At 39.5% G+C, this 22,236-nt stretch overlaps 1 protein-coding gene across 2 annotated transcripts in view; it reads left to right on the top strand.

The window, feature by feature from the left end:
- camk1b (calcium/calmodulin-dependent protein kinase Ib) overlaps nucleotides 1-16,194 on the top strand; it is a 153,687-nt gene extending 137,493 nt beyond the window's left edge. For both annotated transcript variants that reach the window (XM_052017167.1, XM_052017168.1), the window contains 4 exons: nucleotides 4,483-4,561; nucleotides 4,872-4,959; nucleotides 6,526-6,664; nucleotides 7,630-16,194. In XM_052017167.1, coding sequence (XP_051873127.1) covers nucleotides 4,483-4,561; nucleotides 4,872-4,959; nucleotides 6,526-6,664; nucleotides 7,630-7,739 — 416 coding nt within the window. In that variant the 3' untranslated portion in view covers nucleotides 7,740-16,194. The remainder of the gene's footprint in view (nucleotides 1-4,482; nucleotides 4,562-4,871; nucleotides 4,960-6,525; nucleotides 6,665-7,629) is intronic.
- The last annotated feature ends 6,042 nt before the right edge of the window (nucleotides 16,195-22,236 follow it).

Raw genomic sequence — 22,236 nt, forward strand, 5'->3', positions numbered from 1 at the left:
CTAACTTTTTTTTTATATAGACATTTAATTTTATTGTATCTCCTTGTGGGAGCAACAGTCCAGAAGACATCTTTTTTCCAGATGTGTGTGAGAGAAGGTGTTTGGGTTGACTTAAAAACAAAGAATTCTGGGAAGACTCAACAGGTGTGGTAGCATCTGTTGAGAGAGAAACTGGTTAACATTTCAGGTTTGTGACCTTGCATCAAAGCGGTCCAGCCCATTCAGTAAGGTCATTGACCTGAAATTTTAGCTCTTCTTGTCTCTTCACAGGGGCTGCCTGACATGATGAACATTTCCAGAAGTTTTTGTTTTTATTTCAAATCTCGAGCATGTGTGGTATTTTGCTTTGGTGAGTTGATTGGATTTTAGAATTTTTTTACCCCCCCCATTAGCTCCAAAACAATTGAGAGAAAAGCTGGGAATATTTAGAAATCATCTTCAGCTGTGATACAGATCTTAATTACTCCCGTGCTTTTTTGAAAATCGTAAACTCATAGCAGCGTTACTATTCCTCCCAGTGCACAATGCCATTTCCATCTCTGGGTGGTCCTGTTCCTTGTTGTGAACTCTGACCCTTTTTTTGACTCCTGTTTGTGCCAACTTGGAGAAAACATCACCAATAGCCCGACCTGGTCCAACCACGTAGACGCCGCAGCCAAGAAAGCTCACCGGCGCCTCTACTTCCTCAGGAGGCTAAAGAAATTTGGCATGTCCCTTTTGACCCTCACCAATTTTTATCGATGCACCATAGAAAGCATCCTATCCGGATGCATCACGGCTTGGTATGGCAACTGCTCTGCCCAGGACCGCAAGAAACTGCAGAGAGTTGTGGACACAGCTCAGCACACCACGGAAACCAGACTCCCCTCCATTGACTCAGTCTACACTTCTCTCTGCCTCAGTAAAGCAACCAGCATAATCAAAGACGCCACCCACCCCAGACATTCTCTCTTCTCCCCCCTCCCATCGGGTAGAAGATACAAAAATCTGAAAGCACATACCACCAGGCTCAAGGACAGTTTCTGTCCCGCTGTTGTAAGACTATTGAATGGTCCCCTAGTATGATAAGATGGACTCTTGACATCACAATCTACCTTGTTATGGCCTTGCACCTTATTGTCTGCTTGCGCTGCACTTTCTCTGTAACTGTAACACTTTATTCTGCATTCTGTTATTGTTTTCCCTTGTACTACCTCCATGCACTGTTGTAATGAAATGATCTGTATGGATGGCTTGCAAAACAAACTTTTTCGCTGTACCTCGGTAGGTGTGACAATAATAAACCAATTTACCAGTTTTATTTTACTTCAGTTAGAATTGCCCATTCTATTCCTTTTTTGATTTTCCCACATCTTGCTACATTTTTCATCCTTAATACTTAACCAATTCCCCTTTCAATAATATTGACATTTCCAGCTCAATAGCAAACCCTATTCCAATCCAATGATTCCCTTTGTTTTCCTAGACAAAATCCTGAGGGAATGTTACTGATTCACTTGCTCATGGAAATGAGTTTTTACTCCTGATTTGACTTCTTAATTCCTTTACTATTTTGAAATCCTTTGAGAGATTATTAACACCACAATATGGACATTTTAATGCTGAATAATGAACCACAGCAGTTTGCAAAGGTGTAAATGGTTAAAATGGGTGTCTTTACGTCTTCACTGAGGAAAATATTCAGTTTTTCAGGATTTATCTTCAGATTGAAAATTCTTTGTTTTTGCTGCCACTCTGGTGAATCTTTGCTCTATCTTTCCCATGGTTCTATGGTCCTTCTTTAAGTGAGGTGTCCAAAACTGCTGTACCTAACCAGAGTTTAACATTGCTTTCTTGCTCTTATTGTCAATACCCCAATATTTGTCATCTCTTATCCAGTTACAGTTTCTGTTGCTGCACTTGCATCTTTAAAAACACAACACAATGCAGTATAAGAACACAAAAAATACATTAGGAGCAGAAGGAGCTATCTGGCCCTTTGAGCCTGCTCTACCATTCATCAAGATCTGATAGAAGTTTATAGAATTCTGAGAGGCATAGAGTAGACAACTGGTTTCTTTCTCCCAGGGTCGAAATGTCTAATACTAAGAGGTATGCATTTAAAGTGAGAGGGGGAAAGTTCAAAGGAGATGTGTGGGGCGTGTTTTTTTTACACAGAGTGGCGGGTGCCTGGAATGTGCTTCCAGGATTTGTAGAGACGGATAACATGGAGGTGTTTCAGAGGCTCTTATATAGGCACATGAATATTCATAGAATGGAGGGATATGGACCGTGTGCAGGCAGAAGGGGTTAGTTTAATTAGGCATCATTAGCTTAATTAGTTTGGCACAACATCGTGGGCCAAAAGGCCTGTTCCTGTGCTGTATTGTTCTATGTTCTATAAGATCATGGCTGATCTTATATCTTTGCATCATTTTCCTGCACTGTTTCCTTATCCTCAATTCCTTTAATATCCAGAAATCTATTCATTTTCATTTTCAGTGAATTCAATGTCTGAACTTCCACAGCCCTCAGGGTAAGAAATTCCACAGACTCTCCACCTCTTAGAGGAAAAAAATGTTCCTCTTCTCAGTCCTAAACAGCCAGATTCTTATTCTGAGACTATGTCTCAGACTATGATACTATGTTCTACTCCTATGTTTTATGGTCTTATGGACTGTGAGCCCCTTCTCTAGACTCCTCAACTAGGTGAAGCTTCCTCCCTGCATCCAGCCATTGAGTCCTGTGAGATTTTTGCAAAGTTCCTTTCATTCTTTCAAATCTTTGAGAAAACAGCTATAACCTCTTTAACCTCTCATATGGCAATCCCTCCCATTCATGGAGCCAGTCTAGTGAATTTCCTTTGCACTCCCTCTAAGGCAAGCATATCTTTTCTTGGGTAAAACTGTACACAGTACTCCTGGTGCGGTCTCACACGGGCACTCTGTAATTGCAGTAAGATTTTCTAATTCTTGTGTCCAAATCCTCTCATAACAAAGACAAATATACTCTTTGCCTTCCTAATTGTTGGACCTGCATATTGGCATTCTGTTGCTTGTGTATAGGACACCTAGCTCTCTTTCAACAACAACATTACCCAATCTCTCACTGTTTTAAAAACTACTCTGCTTTTCTGTTTTGTACCCCAAAATATTTCCACGTTATATTGTACTACCCACTTACACAGCTTGCCTATATGGCCTTGAAAAGTTTTTACATCCTCCTCCAGACTTAAAACCCACCAGGACACAAGAGACTACAGATGGTGTAATCTGGAGCAAAAACAAACTGCTGGAGGAACTCAGCGGGTTGAGCAGCATCTGTGGAGACAAAGGGATAGTCGAGATTTCAGGTCAAAACCCTATATCAGGACTGACTGCCTTCCACACCTATGCCAGCCATCATGCCTATCTGTACTAATCCCACTTGCCTGCATTAATTCCATATCCCTCCATGCCCTGCTCACTCATATACCTGTGCAGATGCCTCTTGAATGTTGTTAGTCTACCTGCCTCCACCACCTCCTCTAGCAGCTTATTCCAGATACCAACTAATCTTAGTGTGAAAAATGTACTCCTCAGGTCCCCTTCAAACATTCACATTCAGCCTATGCCCTCTAGTTTTAGACATCCCTTCTTAGGAAACAAACTAAGTTCTCCCCGTGTCTGCTTGGGTTTCCTCCGGGTGCTCCAGTTTCCTCCCACATTCCAAAGGCGTACGGGTTAGGAAGTTGTGGGCATGCTATGTTGGCGCCGGAAGCGTGGCGACACTTGCGGGCTGCCCCCAGAACACTCTATGCAAAAGATGCATTTCACTGTGTGTTTCGATGTACATGTGACTAATAAAGATCTTATCTCTCATCTTATCTCTCATCTATCTCTCTTATCTGTGGTTCCCATAATTTTATGTCCCTCTATCATGTCACCTCTCAGCCTCCCTCACTCCAGGGAAAACAGACCCAGCCTATCCAATCTCTCCTGATAACTCAAGCCCTCCAATTCAGGCAACATCCTCGTGAATCCTTGCATTTAGTCATTGGTCAATCTGATGACTCATAGCGCGCTATTTTTACAACTCTTGCATTCATATACCAACTTTCAGGAGCACCTTATAGCCAATGAATTATTTTAGCTTATTGTGATGCTGTAGGAAACACAGCAGTTAATTAATGAATTGTTAGCTCCTGCAGACAGTAATATGATAATGACCAGATGATCTATTTGAAGTGGTGCTATGGGATCCTTCACCCATACTCAGGAGAAGAGGGGACTCTAATTTGACATTGCAGCAGTCCCTCAGTGCAGCACTGTCAGCCCAAGTTCTGTGCTCAAATTCCTGGAGCCAGACTTGAACACATAACAGAAAGGCAATTGCTAGCCACAGCTGACATTTTAATGTTTTTTTTTGTAGGGGTGAATACATAGTTGGGTAACAAACTATTAAGAGCTGTGGATGCCTTTTTTTTGCTGTTTTCATTAAAGTTCTGTTTGGTTTCACTTTCAGCCAAAGACTTTATTCAGCATCTAATGGAGAAGGACCCAAATAAACGTTACACATGTGACCAAGCTTTGCAGCATCCCTGGTAAGATTAGAACTGATCTGCAGCTATTCTTTATGCCAATCAAAGGCTCACTAATACGTTTCTGCAGGGAAGTAAAGGCACTAGTGGAGGTTGGGTGGGGAATGCTGATTAAGTTTTGCATGTTATTGTAGGAGGGATATAACAGTCTAAATGGCACCTGTGCCTGGGCTCAAATAACAGTGGGCTATGTTTCCCATTCATTTCCAACCTGTTTTCTTATATTCTATTGCAGAGCTCTGCCATGCAATAATAATTGGACTGATATACTAGTTAGCATTTTTATGCCAAATGTTTCCCTTTTGTCCTGCAGGATTGCTGGTGATACCGCCTTAGATAAGAACATCCATGAGTCAGTTAGTGCACAAATCAAGAAGAACTTTGCAAAGAGTAAATGGAAGGTAGGTACCTAGAAGCAACGTTGTGCTAGGTCTTGTGAATTTGCAAGGTGTTCTGCATTCTCAAACTAGAGGGCATAGGCTTAAGATGAGAGGGGAAAGATTTAAAAGGGACCTGAGGGGCAACTTTCTCACACATAAGGTGGTGGGTGTGTGGAATGAGCTGCCAGAGGAAGCTGTTGAGGTGGGTACAATTACAACATTTAAAAGACATCTGGAGACATACATGGTTAGGAAAGGTTTAGAGGGATGGTGGCTAAACACAGGCAAATGGGGCTTACTCAGGTAGACAACTTGGTTGGCATGGACGAGTTGGGTTGAAGGGCCTGTCTCTGTGCTGCATAACTCTATGACTCTGTTTATCTGATGAGATTTAATCCCTAATGCTTCTGCTGCTAATTATTTGAGATTGCATCAAGATGCAATATCTTGAAAGGTTTGGAATTAGAAACCTGTATATTAGAAACGAACTCTTTAGAAGAAATTCCTAGTTATATCACAATCTTAATAAACAAAACATATGACAGGAATTCTTCAGAATTCTTACTCTACATGACATAGGCTGTGGAGATTGTAGAATGGACCTCTGGTGTAAAAAAAACAGCTATCCCAAAGCACCAAGACATTGTAAAATCTGTATAAGGTAGTGACGTTTCCAGCAAGGTACAGGATCTTGTCAAAATGTAAGTGAAATGGTACATTTCCAAAGGAGGTACAGGAGCAGAGGGACCTTGGTGTCCATAGTTTTTCAGAAATAGCAGAGGATTGAGAGAGTGGTTTGTAAAGTTTATGAAACCCTGGGTTTCATAAATGGAGACTTGGAGTACAAATGCAGAGATTTTATGTTGAACCATTTTAAAGTGCTGGTTAGGCTAGAACTGGAGAATTGCACCCAATTCTCGTCACCAAATGTTAGGAAAGATATGAAGGTCCAAGAAAGGATGGAGTAAAGACTTGCTGGAGTGGCTGCAGAGATGAAGATCTTCAACTACAATGTTGTACCGTAGAAGCTTGTGTTGTTCTCAGTAGAACATAGAAGTTTAAATGGAGATTATGATGGGTTTACACAGAACAAATAGAGAAAAGCTGTTTACATTAGTGGATGGTTCGTGGACCAGAAACACAGACTTAGAATGAAGAGCAAAAGATAAAGTCATGATATGAAGACTTTTTTTCCACAGAACGATAATGATTTGGAACTATAAAGAAAGTGGGAGCAGAATCAAATCAGAGTTTTCAAAAGGAAATTAGGTAAGCAGTTGAAGGAAAATAATTGGCAGGACTGCAGGAAAATAGGAGGGAGTGGGTTTGACTCAGTTGTTCTAGTGAAAGCCAGCATGGATTCAATTGACCCGAATAGTATCCTGTACTGTAGCAGTTATATAACTCCATGACCAATGAGGTTTGGAACACTTGACCTTAGGGCCTTCATTTTAGTATGAATGCCAAAATTATCTCATGGCGTTACAACACAAAAGGAAAGTGACAGCATGTTTGTGTCTTCCTCCTTTATCTCTTCCTCCCAACTTCAATCAGTAACACTCAGATTTTTCCATCATCTTCCAACAGCAAGCTTTCAATGCCACAGCTGTTATACGTCACATGAGGAAACTGCATTTGGGCACCAGCCAAGAAGGGTCAGTGCAGAACACACCAACCAGTCCATGTGATGGGACGCTTCTGGTACCAGGAGGGAATTCAAACAATGGTAAGAGTTTGAGTTTGTCCTCCAGCATGTGAAATGTGCTGCAGACTGCATCAACTGGTTGGCATAGTGGCACAGTTAGCAGAGCCACTGCTTTGCAACTCTTGCGACCCAGGTTCAATCCTGATCTCTGATGCAGCCAGTGTGGAATTTGCATATTCTCCCTATGTGACATCCTAAAACCACCACAGTCTTAAAGATTCTCTGACTGTGCCAACTCCATTCAAATGGTAATGGAGTCAGCAAAGAGCAGTCATTTTTCGAAGGATGAGATCTGCATTGTTTTAAGTGGATCAACATTGTGGTCTTCAATGTTGAAATGGGCTTGATTGGGATCCTTCGACTTCTGTGCTGAGATATGCTGAGCTGTTGTGGACATAGCTCAGCACATCGCAGAAGCCAGCCTCGCCTCCATGGACTCTGTCTGTATTTCTCGCTGCCTTGGTAAAGCATCCAACACAATCAAAGACCCGACCCACTCTGGACTTCTCCCCTCTCCCGTTGGGCAGGAGATACAAAAGCCTGAAAGCACGTACCACCAGACTCAAGGACAGCTTCTATCCCATGGTTATAAGACTATTGGACGGTCCCCTAGTACGATAAGATGGACTCTTGACTTCACACTCTACCTCGTTATGACCTTGCACCTTATTGTCTACCTGCACTGTAGCTGTGACACTTTATTCTGCATTCTGTATTGTTTTACCTTGTACTACCTCGATGCGTAGTGTAATGAACTGATCTGTATGAACGGTATGCAAGACAAGTTTTTCACTGTACCTCGGTACAAGTGACAATAATAAACCAATCCTAATTCCAATTCTTATGACGAGCAGGGTTTTTGTTTTTGCATCATTTATCCTTTCTAAGCAGTTGTGTTGCGTTTTACAATGGTGTATTTCAGTTTCAGGTACCAAATGCCTCGCCTGTCTTTAATAACTGTAACAGTGTCCTCCTCCTATTTCAAGGTTCACCCTGCGAAGAGTTCCCTCTTTCTTCGTCTCCACATTCTGCCGTACAAACGGATCAAAACTTGCTGACCAACCATTCTCACAGCTGCCAGTACAACCGAGTCTAAGTCCAGATGGAGACCATCGGTATTCTGGTTATTGATGATGTAGCCTGGGCTCAGAGGCAATTTAAATGCAACACTCATTCCATTCTCAGTACATGTTACCTGAGAGCCTTGTGCTTGGGGGCTCCTTCTGAATGCTCTTAAACCTTCCTGTTTGCCGGAATGCCGACCTAATAGAACTTCTACCTGTGATATGATTATTGCTTCTGGGTGTGAGCAAGCTGGTTGTACAAGTGACGTTCAGGGGTGGTGAGAATTCGATCTCAGGCTGTATTTTAAATTCCATATATGGGAAAAAAAATTATAGAACAAGGTAAAAGTCAAATCTATGCGACAGCCTGAAAACTCGGACGCGAATCTGAATATTTTAAATGTTTTAAATTTCCAATTGAAATTTTTTAAAAGTTGAAAGGAAGAATCAATAAGAAGAGTCTTTATTGGCTCACTGAAATCCATGTGGGCTTGACCCAGCTGTCTCTTTTCTTTATTGGATGATTCTTAAAGCAAAGGTAATCCCATGGGTTATTTATGGTTGGTGACATTTTAATATTGCCAATTCTTTGGATCCTGTCCGTATTTTTAAAAGAGAATAGTCCCAAGTATTGTGGAAAGTGCCACACAAGCCTGACCTGATATCGAGGCTCTTTTGTGTATGTGTATATATTATGTAAAATATGATAAAATTTGTCAAATGGTCTCTGATCAGATCCAAGCTCCATCCATGTTGGCCTCTGGATTCCTGAGTCTTCTAAGTTTGCAGTTTGATTATGTGTCACGAATGATCTTTCTTGAGTGTCTGAGATCATTCTTATCTGCTTTATTTTAATCTTTAATCCCAAGTAGTAATTGGTTCAAATATCTTTGTATTTGCTTGAAATGTTTCATGAGTCTCTCCTGAGAGAGTTAGTGTTTTGTCTGATCCGTGGAAATTTTGAAAAACAGCTTCTCATCCTTTGACACAGCGACAAGTAACATTTTAACAGTTGCTTAAATTGTGCTGCTATGGGAATTATTCAGACTTGCCAACCAGTGCCATTTGATTAATTTAGTGAATTTTACTGAGTTGAAAGATTTTAGACAGAAAAATAGTTGCTTTTATTGGGCCTTTTGTACTTGCCTTTTTATGGATCAATAGTAGATTCCACCATTTAAGACTGCTGAAATAGTCAGATCCACAGTATTTTGCTTTTATATTTAAGAATGCTAATTGGCTGGAACTCTTGTAGACGAATGCTGGTTAAGGTAGTAATAAGATATGATTGACTGCTGTAGAGTCCCTAAATTTTCCTCCACACTTTGTAAAACATGGATGAAAGGTAGGTTAGCATTTCTGGCAGAACTCCTTCATCAGGTCAGCTGTGGAACTTAGTGGTGTTTATGCCATTTTAGTCTGAATTATTTGATGTATCCACAAGGGGTAGTCCTGTCCTAACGTGGATGAGATCTAGCTCTGGAATATTATTACACTACATAGCAGGTTTTGATTTTAGGCGATGAAATTGCACACTTACAGATTTGAAAATATTAAGGGCTAAGTTGTAGAGTTATGCAGATTAAAAAAAGTCTCAGCTTCCTCTTTAGTATGTATTACACACAATGTGGGTTAATTGAGACTACAGTTACCCTACCATGTTGGACAAAAGGTCAAACTGCTCAATAGGATCCATTCTGGGGGAACAGAACTAATGGTTGATCCTGGTGGCCCTGATTCAAATAGAGCACTTTTCCTTGTAGTATCTTTTACTGAGAGTTAAGTATAGCCCTTCTGGGGAAAGCATTGATGTGGCTAACATTACTGCTGTTTTTTTGATAAGCTCTATTGTGCTTGCTTGCAAATAAATGATTAGTAAGACGTTTTTGATGATGACAGCTCACACCAACAAGTGACTCAGAGCTGCCAGATCTGAAGAGGCCGCTGATATATTGGCACTGTGGCCAGCCGCCAGTTCTAATACGCACTGGGTAAGAGGTGCCAATGCACTTGGGTCTGGACTATATACCTTGGTGCTACCTCTGTGTATGTGCAATGCTTTTAACTGGGTGAAGTGGATTCTCATTACAGACAAGAAATGATGATTAAAAATGGGGAAGGTCCTTGCAATGAAGGAGGATTTAGGTTTTAATTTGTTTGTGTGCTAAAACCCACAAATCCAGATGTTTCTCCCCCTGTCAGTCTTGGCCAACATGCAGCAGCACTGCAGCCTGACTCAGACCCAGCAGCTGCACTGCTGGCTTGTCTCATCAACACGCTGGTTACTCTGATGTTTTGCCCCAGTGCTCAAGGGCTTAGTTGAGAAAGAGTCCCCACAAATATTTCTCAAACTTCAATAATGTTTGTTTAGCCAAGTTAAACCTGGAAACACAGTTTTATACACGTGGCCTGTACCATATAAGGCCTCAAACTAATAAATATTGCATCTAATCATTGAGGGAGACTTTTTACATTTTGAATGGTCCATGCTATGGTAGCTTGATCATGAATCATTAATAGAAAAAAGCTCATTTTGGAAATATACACATTAAAATAGATACATTTAAGATAAATCTTTGAAGTTCTTAAGCAAATGCCCAGTGCACATTCTCAATTATGGTGTCATAGATTGAGCTGAGAGGAAGTCTGGGGTTTTCATGTACTAAATATTGACATCCCACTCATGCAACAGTGAACTATTTTTCACCATCTGGTTATCTTATCCCCCTCAACTGGTCACATGGGAAAATTCAGCTGTGCCTCAGTTAGTGGTTTGCAGTGACCGACATGCACACAGAGAGATTCTGACTGTTGTCAGTAAGGGTGACCAAGGAAAGACTTGTATTTATAGAGTTGTAGAGTCATAGAGTTATACAGCATGGAAACAGGCCCTTCGGCCCAACTCATCCATGCCAACCAAGTCGCTTACCTAAGTTAGTCCCATTTGCCTGCATTTGTCCCATATCCTGCTAAACCTTTCCTATTTCTGTACCTATCTAAATGTCTTTCAAATATTGTGATTGTACCAGCATCCACCACTTCATCTGGCAGCTTATTCCATATACCCATCACCTGTGTGTGTAAAAAACAAAAAGTTGCCCCTCAGGCCCCCTTTAAATCATTCCCCTCTCACCTTAAACCTATGCCCTCAAGTTTTAGACTCCCCTACCCCGGGAAAAAGCCTGTGACCATTCTCCTTATCTATGCCCCTCATGATTTTATATATCCCTACAAGGTCACCCCTCAGTCACCTACGCTCCAGGGAAAAAAGCCACAGCCTATCCAGCCTGTCCTTATAACTCAAGCCTTTCAGACCCAGGAACATCCTCGTGAATCTTTTCTGCACCCAGTCTAGCTTAATGACATCCTTCTTGGCATGCTTGGCGACCAGATCTGCACATAATACTCCACGTGCGGTTTCACCAGTGTCTTGTACAGCTGTATATCTTGTACAAGATTTGAGTATTTATATGGCTCCTTTCTCAGTTTGAGCATCACTAATAGTTTTATAGCCAATGAAGTACTTCTGAGGTACAGTCACCATTGTGAAATGCCAGCCAATGCATACACAACAAGTTCCCACCAACTGTGATGCACTAATGACCAAGTTATATGAACTTTAGTGAAAATGATTAAGGGATAATATTGGCTAATACACAATGGAGGACTTTGATTGGATGTCTCGAGGAACAGTCAGGAAAATAGTTAAATACTTCTTTTGGAAATTTAAGATTTAGAATTTGTGTTGTTAGTGCTGGTGCTTTGTGGGGTTCATTGAATTTCTCATTGCCATCAAAAATAGAAATGGAAAAGTTTGATTTTCAGACTGTCAAAATTGTTTAACGTGAGGCAAAATGCAAATGATTGTTAAGCTGAACAAACCTGAAAATAATTACTAAACTTATAGGTGCCAATAGTTAAATTGTGCATTTGAATATGGTTGATTTTGTGACATCTTTCAGAGCCAGAATTTATTCTAATAGGCAAAATGATGCTTGCCGTTCCTCTTTGCATTATGTATATTACTTCACTCTTTTGTGAGAGGCATCATAACCATTCTGGGTCAAAGGGAGAAGAAAGCTCGGAGAAACGTGAACTGGGAGCAATCTTTTACCATATGCTCAACTCCACCAACCTGTACTTCAGCTTCATTATTGCAGGATTTATTATAACTGATCTTGACTTTATGCAATGGTTTTGTTCAAAAATTTCTGCTGTATTTTTGGTGTTGTATATGGTGTTCCCTGCCAGATTCCAGCAGTTGACTGCTGGTGTGCCCTTTGTCGAGAGAATCCAAAATGTAGTCAGCCTGCTGTCAGACAGTGGAAGATCAGTACAGAAGTAGGAACTGAAGCAATTTTTCATTGCTTGGGTCCAAGCACCATCATTGGCTTCAGTGTAAATTAATACTGCACTGTTAGAAAGTAATCTTGAAGTAGTTTGGATTAACCATTCATCCTGGTTCATTTGATCAGCAGTGTCTGGGATTGGGGTCTACAATGCCAGCCATTGTAGATCATGAATTCCTCTCATTTGTGTTGTAGTGTATGTGTGTTAAACTCTGCTTCTAAACTTTAACTTCAGTGGAACTGAATTTCCAAAGCAAAGTTCAGCATACATAGGCTACTACATCAGAGACTTGCGTATGCACCTGAAGAGTTTGCACCTGAAACATTACTCAGTCTTTTCAGTTCAGGAATGCTGATGGAAGTGCTGTTATTTTATAGTTTGGTTTTATTTGAATAACTCATATTTATAGGGGTTATAAACAAATCTTTCATGCTTTTTAAGTCCAGTTAACAGTTCTGAAAAACTGCTTTCCATTATAACATCTATGTTTTGAACCATTTCTAAAATATTAACTAGGCAGCATAAGTTTTAAAGAAAATCTGTTTTTTTCATTATATTAATTCACCGGATGAAGACATTGCTGGCAAGGGCAACATTTGTTGTTCTTTCCTAGTTCCCCTATCAAGGTGCTGACAGGACTTTTGAGCCGCTAGAGCGATTTTATACAGCTGAGTAGCTTGCTAGGCCTTTAGAGTGCAGATTTCTGTGAGACTGAACTCATGTAAATGGTAGGTTTCCTTCCCCAAGGAGAGCAGTGAACCAGTTTTTGCTTTTATGTCAATCTGATAGATCTGAGGTCAACTTTTACTGCTGCTGGCTTTATTTTCATGTTTCGTTTTAAGTGAATTGAATTTATTACAGTACCATGGTGGGAAATGAACTTTCATTTTATCACTTGTCCAGTAATAAATAACCACAGCATTACCCCAACCTGTCTACATTCTGGCTTGTAGGCCTTGGTTCTTAGAGTTTCAATTAACTTTCAGAATTAGTAAAGCAAAATTCCTTCTGTGCCATCACCTCAGCTCCCAACCTCCTGTCCATATTTTCCCGTGTTTTATTTTGAGCATGTATAAGGTAAGCTAACGTAAAAATGTACTTTCAGTGCAAAATATGATCACGAGACCCTTTATTTTGTGCCCTGGGCCATGGGGAAAGATTGAACTCACTATTCAAAATGTGGTTGAATGTCTTAACTTTTCGGGGCTGTCACTATTCCAACAAGGTAGCAGGCATTGGCAGGGTTCAGTCTTTATTAGAACATGAAACTATGTCATTCCAAGGGTTCCTGTTACCATTAGCAACCGATGGTTGAACAGATTTCTGAGCCTATTACTATTTCTAAACGGTGATGCCCGTGTGTTGTATATCTCATAATGGTTTGCTGTTGAATTGTTGAAACTGAACGTTGGGCCATCTCGCTGCACCTTACAAAAGGGGGTTGGTGCGTTATTGGTAGCAATAGATGCCAATAAGAACATAGCTACAGGGAAAAATATAATAAAACACACCATGGGCCACCTGCAACTCATTATGTATGTTCAGTGCATTGCCTTGAGATGGTGTAAAGAGAGTAGTAGTCCAAAGCACAAATGATGGCCAGTTTAATTACAATGTATTGAGGATGAAGTGGAGCCATGTTCTGAGAGGTCAGTTTGTGGTGGGGGATAGCAATGGTTAAAAGGCTAGTATTACCTATTGCTCTAAAAGGAAAACAATAGGGTGCCCAACAACAGTAATTAGAATATTTTATCTGTCTATTAAAGAATGAAACAAGTTTAATATGAAATCTAAAGACTAACCCTTTTCAGGGGTTAGTCAGGTTTTGTTGCAGTGGTTCACCAAATGCATGTGACAGAATGTGTTGATGCACCAAATGGTCAAGTTAAATGTGCGTCATGTGCTCTGCATCATGGTAGCACCTCTGTAGAGATTGTTTGTGCTCTGTCACGTTAAGTAAAAGTGGTGTGTGTAATTATGTGGAAGGGTTTTACTGGCAATGTTTAGTTTGTATTGGGGTTCACGTTCCCATCAGCTTCATTGCTGACCAGTGTTCCCGGTGACTGTCCTGTTAGCCCCAGTCCACCTCTCCTTGTGAAACAGCTATCAGTGCAGTCACTTCTCTGCCCACTGCTGAGTGTGGTTTAACACGTCCTGTGGTTGTAACAGGTGAAGTCACATTTGTCTTTATTTTAATCGTATGAACTCAGCAGCTCTTTGCATGATGGGCTATAAAATATAGTAAATTTTCAGGTTTCTATGTGAAAATACATGAAGGAAGATGCTTACTAAACATAAACTTATTTCTTAGCTCTGAGTACAATGATTTGAAAGAACTGGTTTATTACTATAGGTTCTGAATGTTTGCTAACTGATTCAGATCCTACTAAATTCACATTGCAGCAGTGGTTATTTTGATGTCACTATTGTTTCTTATACTAGAGGAACAATTGGCTTTCCCTTTGTATTTTTACTATTTTTGTTTCTACACTTGATCCCAGAATGCATAGTCAGTCCGATGTCTTCTCATACTGTTGCCAGTACATATATTAGAAAGAGTGCATCTGCCCCAATACATCCTTCCACATTTTAGTCTACAACCCATGTTTTATAAGTTCCATTGTCTGTATTTAGAATGGAAAATATCTGTGTCAACCTGTCACACTGAGTTCGGCTTCCTAACATTGACGGCACTGTGGTGTCTCAGTTTTACAGCAACAAGTCCCTTGGTGCTGAAGGGAAATTCCTAACAAACTCGCGCTACACAAATTGCCAGGAATTTTGCTACAACTATAACTATTGTAAATCAAATTTTTTTATTTAAAATAAGGACAAGTTATCTGATTTTAAAATTGTATCTTAATTGTCAGACCATCCTGCTTCAGTTATCTCTGCCCACTTTGTGTTCAATATCACAGCCCTTTCTCCTGAAGCAAATAAAAGTGCAACACTTAATGAAATCGACAGAGCTGTTAACCAACAAGAAAATTAGATTAAATCAGCAGACTGATTTGTCTTTCCTGTGTCTTCCCCCTTGTCTCATTTGTGCTTTAGAGAAAGTAATTATGTTTTTAAGAAAAACCAACTGAAACATCAACATTTCTTTGCAATTAAATAGTTCTGGAGAATCTAAAATGAATTCTCACCCTGCTAATGTCACAGGACATTGCTACGTTACAGCTCATTAGGATAGATTGTCTTCTACAGATCAAATCCTTCATCCCAGGGGCAGTAATATGGACCTTTTTCTGTTCTGTTGATTCTCTCACTGTTTTAATGAAGCTAGTCTTGAAAAGATAAAGATAAAAAGCTGCTAAAGCAATACTGCGCTTCTGCAAGCCAATCAAACACTTGTATAAAAGTTGCCTACAATTACTCCCTGCGGAATTGTTGCAACTATATCAGAATAGAAGTAGATAATTGCTGGGATGCCTTAGGGATCAGGAGTAGGTCTTGCCATGTTTGGATTGTTAATGAATGATTTGGAATTGTACTAATACAAATTCTATGCATGGACAGAAATCTACCGCTGGTAAGACACAACTAGAGGAAGTACAAAGCTATCTGGACCGATAAGGAAATTTGGCTATTGACAGGGAGATATATAATGTGACAAATAAGTAGTGGAATTAAACAAGCTTGTCATAGGATTAAGAATAGGACAGCCACTTGAGAAGGACACTTGCTCTACAATGGAGTGTACAACTCACGTAAAGGTGGCAAACAAGATTTTAAAGGGAGGCTGAAATTTCCCTGGGGAAATGAGCTTGTACAGAGCCCTGGGGATTGGCATGAGTAGGCACAATATTACCTTTACCTTGATGACTAATGTATATTAATTGCTCTTTTCCAGACTCATGTTTTTATTCTTTAAATATGGACTAAGTTTAACATTAAATAGGAAGTGAGGAAGAAAGATTATGGTAGTTTTGTTGAGCAAACATCTTCCTTTGCCAGTGCTTGTGTTGTGTTCTTTCTGCTAAATTTTATGAAGACTGCACCAAATTGTAAGCAGTTCTGAGCTCTTTTGGTATGGATGCAATGCATCATGGGTAATATTGATTATGCTAATGGAAGCCATTGATTTGTACCTTTTTGAAATTTGTTATTGATCAATAAAATTGTTTGTCTACCCTCTGTTTGTATCTAAATGCACCTGCGTTATGAGTCTTTTTGATCTTTAAATGAGTTGTTCTCTTGGTCTCACTAACCAAAGCTGAAACGGTGGCCAACTGATGTGGTTAATAAACCTTCATTCATGAGCCCCTTTAAGCCTAGCGGTGAATAAATTCACACAAGTGCACGAGGAAGAGGCCAATAGCTGGCTAAAAATCAGCTGGATATTTTGATAAGATATTGGAGCCTAAGAATTATGTTTAAACCATTGCTTGGAGAAATATTTGTGTATTTACTTTATCGTAAATAAATTTTCTTTATCAAAGGCACTCTTACATATCAGCACAAAGTTAATACTTGCTGGTTAAATAAAGGTGAATGACATTTGATATTTGAAACAAATACTCTGTTAAATGTGAATATCTGAATGTTGTTGAAGTAAAGGCCCCTTGTTCGAGAGCTTTGTGAAAATGACATCTAGCTGCTTGTCTCACCGTTAATTTACACTAAATCGCATCAGGCCATTGCACCTGTGTGGTAAATATTAACTAAACTTGCTGCAGAGCAATAAATCTTGCAAGCTCATGTCTACATACACTTAAAATAACAAGTTTACTGTAAATCAAAAATCAACTATTATTACAGCAAATTATCACATAGGAGAAAAGTCATTCTTTGCTGTATGAACATGTGCAACATTGGATTGTATGTCATTAAATTCCATTCTATTGAATTCAATGAGGCAACATTTCAGAAGTGGAGTTCAATGCACATACAGCACAATATCATACAATAATCCAAAACTAAAATGAGGTGTTGCACAAAAGATTATGAAACAAAATTATAATGCTTGGAAATGCTGAGGGTAATATACAGATATAGATTGAGGATCGATTATTGAATGGAAACAAAGCAGGAATAATCAGGTTATTTTTGGCTTAGGAGGCTGTGATGTGTATTCTCCAAGCATCAGTGCTAGGTTCTGTTCTATAATCAATGATTGGATAAGAGATCAAGTGTAATATATCTAATTTGCTGTTGGTACAAAGTTAGATCACAGTTTGGGCCATGAGAAGAATGCAGAGAAGTGTCAGGGATATGAAGAGTTTAAGTGAATTGTCAAAGATATGGCAGATAGAATATAATATCGAAAAATGTAGCATCATCCAGTTTTAAAAGGAGAGAGAAACAAAAAATTACAGCAGAAGTAGACTTTGGTCCTTTGAGCTTGCTCTGCTGTTCAATGCAAGCATCTTCTATCTCAATATCATATTCCTCTCTTCCCATACCCCTTAATGCCTGTTGTGGCTAGAAATCTATCCACCTCCATTTTAAATATCTTCCATGATTTAGCAAACAATCTGCTGGAGGAACTCGGTGGGTCAAGCAGCATCTGTGGGAGGAAAGGAATTATCACCGTTTTGGGTCAAAACCCTGCATCAGGACACCTGCAGATTGTTTATTGCAACACATTCCAGCATCTGCTGTCTTTTGTGTCTCCCTCTTCTATGATTTGCCTCCAGCAACTTCTGTGGAAGAAAATTCCACAGGTTCATCACCCTCTTGAAGAAATTTCCCCCCAGATCAGTCAAAAACACCTCACCCCATATCCTGAGACTGTGAACCCTCATTCTAGACCCTCAAACCAGGGGAAACATCCTCCCCAGATCAGTCTATCTAGTCTGGATGCAATCTTTTATGTTTCAATGAGATCCCCTCTCATTCATCTAAACTCTAGTAAATCAAGTCCTAGCTAGCCCAATCGTATGGCACTTTCTCAATGGCAAGTATCTCTTTTTTTGAGGTAAGGAGATCATAGCTACCTTTATTAGTCACATGTACATCGAAACACACACTGAAATGCATCTTTTGCTTAGAGTGTTCTGGGGGCAGCCCGCAAGTGCTGCCGTGCTTCCGGTGCCAACATAGCATGCCCACAACTTCCTAACCTGTATGTCTTTGGAATGTGGGAGGAAACCGGAGCACCTGGAGGAAACCCACACAGACACGGGGAGAATGTACAAACCCGGGTTGCTGGTGCTGTAATAGTTTTATGCTAACCACTACACCACTGTGCCTGCCTACACATCGCAGATGTGGTCTCAACAAGTGCAAATGAAAAAAAATACTACAGATGCAAGAAATCTAAAATAAAAACAGAAAATGTTGGAAATACTCAGTAGGTTAGGAAGCATTGATGCAAAGAGAAACAGACTTAACATTTCAGATTGAATTGTAGCAAGGCATCTTTGCTTCTGTACTCAAAACCTCGTGCAATAAAGCCCAACATAAGGCATAGTGTATTGGTTAGTGCTTGACACAAACAATGACACAGCAGCAGGTTACTCAATTGCAGGTAAACATAGCCGAGCGAGGGTAGGTTCAGGGAAATAAGTGGGAGAATGAGGTTAAAGGATTGCTCTGAGCTAGCATTGGCTGAATGGCATCCTTCCATGTCATAAGGAAATATATGAGGAGTTATAGAAGTAGTTCAGCTAAGTACGGTGAAGGTAATACAGTGAACTTGAAAACATTCAAGCAAGACCTTAGGTCAGAAAAATATGTTTCGTACATCAGAAAAGTCAGCAAATACAACCACCAGTGGTTGGAAAGCAAAATTAAACTGCAGATGCTGGAAATCTGAAATAAAACCAGAAAATTCTAGAAATACTTAGCCTGTCAGGCAGCCTCTGTAGAGAGACTAACAGAGTTAATGGCTTAAGTCAATGACCTTTCATCATAGACAAGGAAAGCTAGAAAACAAGCGTGCTTTAAGTTGTAGACAAGGGAGGAGAGTGGAAAGGAGAAAGGCAATGTGCATGATAAAGTGGGGACCAAGCGGAACTGAATGAGTGGGTGATGTTGGTGCTGGATGAGAAAGGGTGGTGAAGGTTTACTGATTGTGGCTGCTCTATCTGGTGGAGGTGTCAGTAGTGAGAGACGAATGAGAACAAGGAGAAAGACAAGATGATATTAAAACTGTGTATACTGCACCCAGTAGTAACTGGAAATGTGAAATAAAAGAGAAAGCTGGAAAGCTCTACAGGAGCCTGAAGACCCACACCTCAAGGTTCAACAACAGCTTCTTCCCCACTGCTATCAGGTTCTTGAACCAACCTGAAAAACCCCAGCACTACCTTAGACTACACATTTTTTTCTCTTTCTCAATCTTGCACTGGTGTCATTATGTTCATTTTGTTGTTTATTTTGCACCCATGTAAGTTGTGTATAATTGTTATGTTAACTTATGTTTGTCCTTGTCCTGTAATGTACTGTGCTGCTGCTGCAAGAAGCTAATTTTCATGGCATTTATACCCTATGTATGCACGTCTATGACATTAATGAACTTGAACCTGCCAAGCAGGTCAAGCAGCATTTGTGGAGAGAGAAATAGCTAATGTTTCGGTCAATGCCCTTACATCAGAACTGACACCAACTAGAAAGACTCGGGACCTGAAGTTGTTGAGCACAAAGTTGAGTCCTGAGGGTCATAACTTGCCTAGACAGAAGTTAGGATGCTCTTCATTGAGCTTACACTGGACTTAGTTGGAACAGTGTAAGAGCCAAAGCTGGAGAGATCAGGATGGGAGTGGGCTGGAGAATTAAAGTGACAGCTCAGGGTCATCAGTAGTCGTAGGATACATTGGAGGTACCAGAAAATGACACAGAAAAATATTGCTCTAAAGCATTTATGGGAAAAAGTTTAAAGGTAAGGTTTAAGTCAGATAAATTCCTACAATACATTTTGTCAACGGAACAATATTAAATGCAGATTCCGAGCTATTGCACTGAACACATTCAGAAGACAAATTTGGAAGAACTTCACACTCAACATTCTGCTATCATGAGAATGAAGGTAATTACTAAATAGTTTATACATTAACTGAGAATAAATAAAGATTTTGAACAGCTGGTAGATAAATATCATTTCTGTCAAGCTTGCAGAGACAAGACAGTGAAAACACTTCTACAGAGCTGAACATGGGCATGAGATCTTCCAAAAAAGTACACATTCATTATGGTAAGAAGGGGGATTGATAATTTTTTAGTCTCATATGAAATCACTGGAAATAAAATGAGATAAAACTAATTGGACCCTGTACCACCACAAAGGATACTGTTGAAGAAATGAAAGCTACTTTCTCATGTTTAGGCTTATCAGAAGAACTACTTGTGGATGAATGTCATCAAGTTTTGTTCATTTTTATTTGAACAGATTATGACACAAAATGATATCGAGCACACACTTATTTCACCAAATCATCCAGTATCAATTGTTCAGAGATCAGAGAGAGTGATTGAAGAAGCAAACTTTCCAGGAGATGTTCGAGCTTAATAATAAGACATCAGTTAGAAAACTACCTAACAAAGTACAACACAGTTCTTCAATAAGTTATACTCTCGCTGAGTTACCAATGTATAAAAATACACAGAACGTGATTGGATTTAGTTCAGCCAAATCTTAGGTGACAGTTGGGATAGAAACAAAATTACAACTCACACCATGAAGAGAAACAAATTAAATTACATGAAAGTGTTTGTATAGTGATACTACTTAATAAGCCTGACATTCAGAAATGGGATGTTGGCAGAATAGTTGAAATTTACAGTACAAATAGCTTGTGAAACTAGAAGATTAAATTGGATGGATTAGTGTACATATAAATCAGTTAATTCTAATAAAGGATGTACAAGGGAATACCAAAAGTTATATGATTGAGGGTATTCCTCAGGTTAATTCAGTGGAAGAAATAACACAAGATTGTACTGAATTGAGTAAAGAGATTTAGTGAAGGTTTAAGTAGATTATATTTGAAAATAATGTGAATACATGAATCACTTCTTTTCAAAGAAGGGAAAGCAGTGTAGTGTACATAAAGGAATAATGTATATGTAGGATATATCTTTAACATGCATGACATATATGCACATACATATGTACAGTGTAGTTACTTGGTTGAATAAACCAGTTGCATATGTTTTAGAAGCAGTTTGTGTTTCTTGTGTTTCTTTATATCCTCTGTATTTTCCAGGTTAGAAGTATGGATGGGTGCACACATTCATGCACTACAGTCATGATTTCCTCATGCAATATTCAACGTGCTTTTAGGTCTAATTCGATCAGTTCTTTATGGGCTTCTTTATTTAAATAGAAGACATGTTTTTTCTAAACTGGCTTTAATTTGCATCTAATGTCCTGAAGGTATATTGATAACAGAAGTCTCCCATCTTCTGCTGCCTCACGCTCAAATGATTCATCTCCTTGCTGCTTAATGCTTTCAATCACCAAGCAAACTTCAAGTACCACATCTAAATCCATTGCATATGCCAAGAAACATGCTTGGAATTCCATTAAACCAGTCACATTATGCCATTTAAATCAGATTGCTTTCAGAATCTACTTGAATATCAGCCTCCTCATTTATGTTCGTATCTAAACTTTCATGTGTCCCACCTCTGTAAGCTGGTGCCAATTTTCAGAGACTTTCCAGATAAAAAAAACAAGGGAAGGTCCGTTACTGTGGAGCAATTGCGACAGTGATGGGTCGAGACAGCTTGTAGAAAGGGCTTCCAGTAAACTCTTGGGAATTGGGGGAACAGAAAGAAATGCTTCAAAAAGCCAAGGGTTTGAAAACAAAGGTGATCCTCGTGAAAATACTCATTACAACCTGATAAGAAAAATGTTTATCCTTGGGATATTTCTCTGAATAACAGAGAGCAAAACCCTTCCAACCAAAGCAGCACTTCAAAAAAAACATTGCGATAAATGATAACTCTCATGGATTCATTGATTACAGTCTAGAAGCAAATGAAAGAGTCACATCTTCCACAGAGCTCTAAATCAGCTGCCAATTGGAAGTGTGATTGCAGATGTTGAAATGCTATCTGAAATGCCCTGGAGCTAGAATTAAAATCTTTGTTGAAAGTTCACAGAAATTGGCAGGTATGTCAGGTCAAAGATGAAAAGGCTTCTTTTTGCCTGTGAGCTTCGCCTGTTCCAAATGCAGCAATTGTAATAGCGTAAGTTTCAACAGCAATACCACCATTACATTGTGAAGCAGA

This window comes from Pristis pectinata, chromosome 6, assembly GCF_009764475.1.
Source record: "Pristis pectinata isolate sPriPec2 chromosome 6, sPriPec2.1.pri, whole genome shotgun sequence".
Taxonomy (NCBI): Eukaryota; Metazoa; Chordata; class Chondrichthyes; order Rhinopristiformes; family Pristidae; genus Pristis; species Pristis pectinata.